The sequence below is a fragment of the Salvia miltiorrhiza genome, chromosome 2, assembly GCF_028751815.1.
Source record: "Salvia miltiorrhiza cultivar Shanhuang (shh) chromosome 2, IMPLAD_Smil_shh, whole genome shotgun sequence".
Classification (NCBI taxonomy): Eukaryota; Viridiplantae; Streptophyta; class Magnoliopsida; order Lamiales; family Lamiaceae; genus Salvia; species Salvia miltiorrhiza.
This window is the reverse complement of record NC_080388.1, coordinates 45635110-45642619: the sequence shown is the minus strand read 5'-3', so window position 1 is coordinate 45642619 and position 7510 is coordinate 45635110. Positions and strand designations below refer to the sequence as shown.

The 7510-nt window shown below is 36.3% G+C and overlaps 1 protein-coding gene and 1 long non-coding RNA gene across 4 annotated transcripts; both read left to right on the top strand.

Annotated features, from left to right (window-relative positions):
* Positions 1 to 253: 253 nt before the first annotated feature.
* LOC131011676 (protein ILITYHIA-like) lies at positions 254 to 1723 on the top strand. Its single transcript, XM_057939457.1, has 4 exons — positions 254 to 469; positions 688 to 724; positions 801 to 967; positions 1507 to 1723. Exons 1-4 carry the CDS (start codon positions 420 to 422, stop codon positions 1706 to 1708), a joined length of 456 nt encoding a protein of 151 aa, XP_057795440.1. The 5' UTR covers positions 254 to 419; the 3' UTR covers positions 1709 to 1723.
* Positions 1724 to 4600: 2877 nt separating this feature from the next.
* Positions 4601 to 7261, top strand: LOC131011675 (uncharacterized). 3 transcript variants are annotated; one of them, XR_009097071.1, is made up of 6 exons: positions 4601 to 5136; positions 5322 to 5376; positions 5698 to 5797; positions 6568 to 6636; positions 6757 to 6818; positions 6976 to 7261. It is a non-coding gene; the product is annotated as an uncharacterized LOC131011675 (long non-coding RNA). The 3 variants fall into 3 exon arrangements; XR_009097070.1 differs by having other exon boundaries at positions 4610 to 5136; positions 6757 to 7261; XR_009097069.1 differs by having other exon boundaries at positions 4619 to 5136; positions 6568 to 7261.
* The last annotated feature ends 249 nt before the right edge of the window (positions 7262 to 7510 follow it).

The window sequence follows — 7510 nt, the reverse complement described above, 5'->3', positions numbered from 1 at the left end:
GCCCATTCTTTTAGATTGTAACAGCTTCAAAGAGAAGGCCTGATTGCTGGGTCATCCGGGGCCATCCTTCCCTTCTTACTTAGATATTAATTAGAAAGCATTTCATAATTTCAGAATTTGTGAGATTCTAATTTTTTTTTTGTTAATGCTTATATGTTATTCTCCTGTTGCAATGCAGCTTACAACTAATCTTGCAATGCAGCTTACAGCTGCAATGAAGAGTATTCTTTCAACTTGTGGAAGTATCAAAATATCGTTTTCTGCATTTTGTAGGGGAGTTGAAAAATGTCAAAGCTAAAATCTTTTTTGCAGCTATAAAGAAGGAAAGCCTTAACATTCCTTTTTAGACCTTTTCCTATATCCACTCAGCTAATATTATTTTAGTTTTGCAGGCATCAAAATTGTCAGTTGAGGACTTAATGGCGTGCATTGACCTTGTTGAGGTTCTACTTGTTGATTACTCTCAAAGGTATGCTTCATTTGACATGTGATTACTCTCAAAGGTATGCTTCATTTGACTTGTGCTTTTTGTTATTTAGCATTAAGTTCTCAATGTTGTGACTAAGATACACTTGCCTAGTTAAAGTTCTTGGCATTTTAAATTAGAAGCTATGAAAAATATTTGATGTATGATCTTACGAAATTTGATGTCCAATTGTTTAAATTGACCTGTCTCTTATGCTGCAGGCTATTGGAAACTTTTTCTACCAAGGCATTCCTACAGGTGATTAATATTAAGATACTCCTTTTCTTATGTTGCTATAATTTTCTGTTATTAATTGTTTAATCTTATGCATCAGCTTATCTTGTTTTTGCTGTGCCACCCGAATTGGGAGATAAGGAAAGCAGCATATGGCACTTCCAGGAAGATTCTTGGTGCATCTCATCTATTAGCTGAAGCTATTTTGCTCGAATTTTTGAATTATCTCTCTGTTGTTGGAGAAAAGACTATTATTCTTAAGATGAGGTAGTTCAATAGTCATACACTCTTTCTTTTGCTTCATTTTAGTTCCTTGTGTGGCTTTTATTTGAATTACTAGATGAACCTTTCAGAAATTTAGATAGGTGAAACCGTGAAAGTCTAAACAGATACAAGCTTTCCTTCTCGAATGTGTTGGTGGTGTCTTAACAAAAACAATGACCTGCTCAAAATTTTCATTTCCCGGATGCAAGTACAAAAAGCCTTAGGATGATAGGTGCTAGCCCACTAGTTAAGGAAGGTTGAGACACTGAGAGATATATTTTTTTGTTGCTGTCTTCGGTGGTTTTTGATTCTGTCCTCAATATCTGCTATCATTTTGCTAGTTCTATCATTAAAACAGTACGCATCTTGGTGCATTTTTGATATCTTATGGTGGCTTCCAATATGACAATTGTGAATCTATTTGCTTGGACTTACCCTTTCAAGTTGCTCCTTTCTTGGTTTACATATTGCTCTAATCTTGTTCATCTCCTTGGTGTCTGAGATGCTTTCCCCCCTTAGAGTAAGTCGTTTTCTTTATTCAGTGATGCAGAAAATGTGACAGACTCTCAAGTTCATTTCCTTCCATCAGTTGAAGTTTTAGTGAAGGCATTAGTTGTAATAGCACCTGTGGTTTCAGCTAGAGGTCCATATGCTTGTGTGCAGTTATTGCTTTGCTTACATCACCCATGCATCATTGGCACAGGGAAAAAAAATGCAGTTTGGAGGGTATCTTTCTCTTCTTAATTCACTTTAGTTGGTCCTGTTATGTTGCTTTCGTTTGCAATTTTCTTCTGCATAAATTGGAATACTTTGCTCTTCTTATATCAACTTGAATGGAGCTTTTGGTGTCCATTAAAAAGCGATGTCCTTCCAGGATGGATGGTATTAAATTTTAAATTTTTATGTTTCAACTAGAAATAGGCTTCTCTGGTTTCCAATTTTTAATGCATAAACTGATTAGTCCTGTTCTGTTTCAGATCTTCCTCTGAAATGTTGAATCAATTACAGCTGAGTCTGTCAAACGGATGGCAATAAAGACACAGCTAAGCACATTGAAGAAACCCGAAGATGGTAATTTTGTCATATGCATTTCATTTTGGCTCTTGAGGTTTTGATTGCTAATTTACTAAACCCTTAGTTTTTTTCAGTTTTATGAAGCCCCTGAACTTTTACATTTTGTTTTAGCAACATAAACTTTAAAATTCAGGGCAAGAAACTGATTTTGCCTTGGTTTTGCTGTTGCAATTTTGGATCTTGTAAAGGAAATCTAATTGCTGCTGCTGCTTGAAGTTGCAGGGAACGGGGAGTCATGAATGACACTTTGAAAGAAATGTTTTCTTGCCTTTGTCGTCTAATGTGATTCATGATGTAGTGTGAAACAAAAGTCAACATATTGTTTGTTATCTTTTTCTTGTCCAGTTTTCTTTTATTTCACATATTTTATTTGGATTATTTTTCTATTGGCAGGTTGAGCTTGTGTGTCGGGTTCTCTCCTAAGTTAGTTGCTGCAAATTCATCATAGCAGGTCAACTAGTTCGTGAGGACTTGGTGCTAGAACACATAATATGATAGATTTTTGTTTTAGCTATAAGATAGTTGGTACTTTCAATTTTGAATCGAAATATGCAATGATCATATGTACTTGATACTTGGTTCATTTGGATGGTAATGTATGAATATTTTGGATGATATATAATATTGTTATTGGTGATTTTATCATTTTGTTGTAGTTGAAATACATAACAGTATAAAAAGTACAAAAAAATCGTTATGTATTTCTATCAAAGATAACGGTAAAAACCGTTATAAAATGTAAAAAAAACAAAAAAATACAAAATATAACGGAAAAATCCTCATACATAACGGTAATAAATCGTTATGTATAAGCATTATAGATAACGGTTTCATACCGTTATGTAAAGAAAAAAAACTGTTAACTATGATAGGAAAAAAAACAAAAAAATACAAAACATAACGGAAAAATCCTCATACATAACGGTATAAACCGTTATGTATAATCATTATAGATAACGGTTTCATACCGTTATGTATAGAAAAAAAACTGTTAACTATGATAGGATAAAAAACAAAAAAATACAAAACATAACGGAAAAATCCTCATACATAACGGTATAAACCGTTATGTATAATCATTATAGATAACGGTTTCATACCGTTATGTATAGAAAAAAAACTGTTAACTATGATAGGAAAAAAAACAAAAAAAAATACAAGACATAACGGAAAAATCCTCATACATAACGGTATAAACCGTTATGTATAATCATTATAGATAACGGTTTCATACCGTTATGTATGAGCGTCTCGTACCGTTATCTATTCTCACATACATAACGGTTTTTAAACCGTTGTCTATGATACGTATCATAGATAACACCACTATACACAACGATTTTTTTGCTCATAGATAACGGATAAAATCCGTTATCTATGAGCGTTTTTCTAGTAGTGTTCCTCTTGTTTGAGTGATATCTTGCTCATCTCCATCGGTAGCTCATACAGCTTGTTGCCGTAATACTCCACCGTCTTTTGAATCTCCCGAAGGTTGGCATTTTCGGAAGAGTCTGGCTCGATCTTGTGGTAGCTTGGATAAGCTACTCCCGCCTTGTCCTTCTGCTCCATCAAATATGATATTGATGAAGGTTGGTTCTGGCTCGTCTGTTTGCCGCTTTGGCCGCGGCATTCTCCAGTAGGGCATCGAGATGCCCTTGAAAGTCCGTAATGATTTCACGAACTGTCTCCTCGTCCTCGGTAATGTTGAGCATGAGTGCTCTCCAACACCATCGTAATTCACCCATTAGGTGACGTGCTTCTCTTTCCAAAATTTGGAAAGATATCCTGTATACAAGACATCTCGGACATTCGTCCGGATCCATTCCAATTCAATGGAGTCTCCTCCCACATAGGTTAATTATTAATAAATTAAAAATAATATAATTCCTCTATAAAAACCCGCTCTGATACCATTTTGAGAAGCGCGGGATCTAACTGTTTTAAACCATTTTTTGCTTAAAAGTACGTGGCGTTGTCTCACAGTCCAGACCCAGATTACAAAGTAATCTATCGGGCACGAGGAAAGTTTCCAGCCGATATACCATTTAAGCTCAATCAAAATTTTTAAGAGAGATTAAGTATAAGGGTAGGAATGGTATTTTACTATGAAGTGGGTATTTTTCATAGATGTTTTATAAAGATGGGTAGATTTGATAGATGTATTATAAAAGTGGGTATTAAAAACCATTTGCCCAAAAAATAATACTATTAATTTGATTACGAAGACTGTGAATTTAGGTGTCAAAATTTACTAATTATTTAAAGACGTTTTTGTCCTACTTAATTTCAAGGCACAGAATGACAGAAATAATATCATTCGTCGGAATGAATATATAATTTCAATTTTACACTACAAGAAAAAAGCTGATAGACTACATCTAATAGACAAGTGTTTTTGTGAAAAACCGTGGTCGTAGGCTCTTAAAGCGTGGTCGTAGATAAAACCGTAGTCGTAGAGGATATTTTTATGCTAAAAGACCACGGTTTTGCAATAGCATTGTCTTTTGAGTGTGGTCATAGTTATTTTACGACCACGCTTTTAAAAAACACTTGTTAAAAGACTTAAAAATTTGTAGTCTTTTTATTAATTTATTTAAATAATTATCAATTAAAAATTCCCAAAATTAAAATCCCTAACCCCAAATCGCAACCCCCTTTCTTGTTCCCAAACTCTCAACTCGCCTGCCACGCCGCGACCACCATCTCGCCGCCGCAATCCGCTCTGCCTGCCACGCCGCGCCCCCCATCTCGCCGCCCCTCTCCTCTGTCTGCTAATCTTAGGCGTGGCTACCCGCACCGGCTGCCATGCTGCGCCCAACGACTCGCCGCCCCTCTCATTGTCGCGAACCCTAAGCGCCGTGACCAGCGCCGCCGGCCACGCCTCGTCCCCAATCTCGCCGCCAATGTCTTCGTCGCTAACCTCAGGCACCGCACCCCCGCTCTCGCGACCCCTGTCCTCATTGCTAACCCTAGGCGTCGCCTCCCTCCCCCATCGGTGAAAAGCTTTCCACCCGCCGCCTTCTCCGCCTGTCTTGGCTTCGCCTAGCTCGCCCTCTCAGAAGCAGAGCCCCTAATTCAAAACCCTAGCCCAAAATCAGGTAATTGTTTTTTCCTGATTATGTTTTCTTTTCTTCCCCTTGAGAAGCGAAGTTATTCTTAGCAGAGAGATAATCGTGTATAATTATGTCATATATGCTTCAATTGTTGATAATCTTCATCATGTGTCTATGCTTCTAATGCTAGGGATGAGCTTTTGCATTAAGTGTTTGTTGTTCTGTTCCAGACAGCAAATGGGGTGAGGAAAAGGCCAGAATCCTAGGCTAAATTTTTGGTTTGAGGTAAAAATCTCAAGTTCTTTTCGAGATTAGATAACTTGTGATCAGTAATGGTCTGTGCTTCTTCCACAATTTGTCCTAACTTTGAAGTTGAATCTTATAAATAATTTCTTGTGTGCAATTGTGATACGATTAAGTGGCATTAGAAGAAGCCAAAAAGATATTTTACAATTATGCTTCTCTATTTTTTGTTTGATTACAGTTATGCTTATGATTGCTTGCGGTTTCATAGAAATGGACGAGTGTTTGCCTTTTATTTGAGTATGTGAGAATATGAATTGTGAATTTGAGATATAGTTAAGTGTGAAAGATTTTGTTGTGAAGGAGTTGATGTGAGTAACAAGGGGACCGTTGGGGAGCTGAAGCAAGCTGTTGAAGCAGCTTTTGATCATTTGCCAAAAGGGGGGACTGGCAGAGTTTCATGGTAATGATGGGTTTCTACCTTTAAAATGTGTGTTTGTGCGTGTGTAAGTGTGTGTGTGTGTGTGAGAGAGAGAGAGAGAGAGAAAGGAGAGGAGGAGTAAAATATGATTCAGCTTGTTGTGTGTTGAAGAATGAAGATCTTTCTTTGGTGCTAATGTCTTTAAGCTCTAGTGGCATTGTGTTTTTTAATTGAATCTGTCTCCTTTCAAATTTTAGTTGTTATTAGTGATTTGTTGCAACAACTTAGGTATTCTAAATATTTGATTAAGAGAAAATATGCCTTGAGTACTAAATGGAATTGCTTTGAGCTTAACTTCATCTAGCTATGCAGGTACCTTTTTTTTTTCGTGAAATTATAAAATAAAGCAGATGATTACTTTTCATTGATGCTGCAATTTCTATAGTACTTTACTGTCTTTGCTTGTGCTACAATGATATGCTATCTGGAAACTTGTCATTTTCCTTACATCGATAACTACTTTCCAGAAATCAAATTGGAGATTGTTTTGCAAACAACTTGATTCGGAAAACCTGCATCGTTTGAGTTTATAAATGACGATCTCATAATAAATGACGTCATTTGGTTTAAAGTTTTGTTTTGCCCTTAATTTATATTAACTGTAGCCATATAGAAAACAAAATATTAAATTGTTTCATGGCTTAAAATAGTTTTTCTTTTTTAGTGGATGTTTCTAGTAATCAATATGTCATATAGCTAGCTAGCCATGATAAATTATTGATAAGTTGACCGCGCTTAACCAATTCTCTCAGGTCACCCTTCGATGCTGATCAGACGTATCTCAACCGTAAATCCTTCCCCCAAAACCTGAATCGCTGTAGGTAAGTATACGTATTAGTGTCGAAGTCGGAACAGTTGTCGTTTCTTAAGAGTGTTTTTGTAATCCGAACGATCATTGCTTGATATACGATTGGCGTTGTGGATTCTGTTTGGTTCAATAGCTCTGCAGCTGCGGCTGGAGTGCCGGAACTTGCGCACAAGATCATTTATCGGTGGAATGAAGGTACTCGTGCTGAATTTTGTGGCTGTGTGTGGATGAGTGCTTTTATTACGCCACTTGCTAAATTTAAACACATACTTTTGTTTTTTTAAACTTTGGTGTTCATATTATTGTCTATTATTGTATTCGTTAGTTGTGCACTGTGTATATTATTATGCAGCTTCTTTTGAGGTGCGGCAGTTGTACAAGACATTTGTGGCGGCTGTGGCATCGGAGGAGTTTCAGCAAGTGGTAGTACAAGCGTATAGACTATCCAGTGGGACTTCTGAATCTGAAGAGAGACAGGGATAGAAGAATTTTGTCAAAAAAGTGATGCTTTCTTCTATATTATTTTTAGTTGCTACAATTATGTTTAAAGTACAATGCAAAAAATTCTTAAATTATTGTAATGACTATTGAATATTGAACTCGCGTTAAATTTATGTATTTTGATTTGTGTTTATTAATTTTGAATAAGTTGAATATTAATTAATTAGGTCATTATTGAAATAGAAAAAAAAAATGCAGCAATAGTCTACGACTACGGTTTTAAAAACATGGTTTTTTAGCGTATATGATATGCTAAAAGACCACGCTTCTAAAAGCGTGGTCTATTGGCGCCTGCAACATGCTAAAAGACCACGGTTTTAAAACCGTGGTCGTAGATATATACAATCACAGTTTGAAAACCGTGGTCTATTAGCGCCCATCTACCA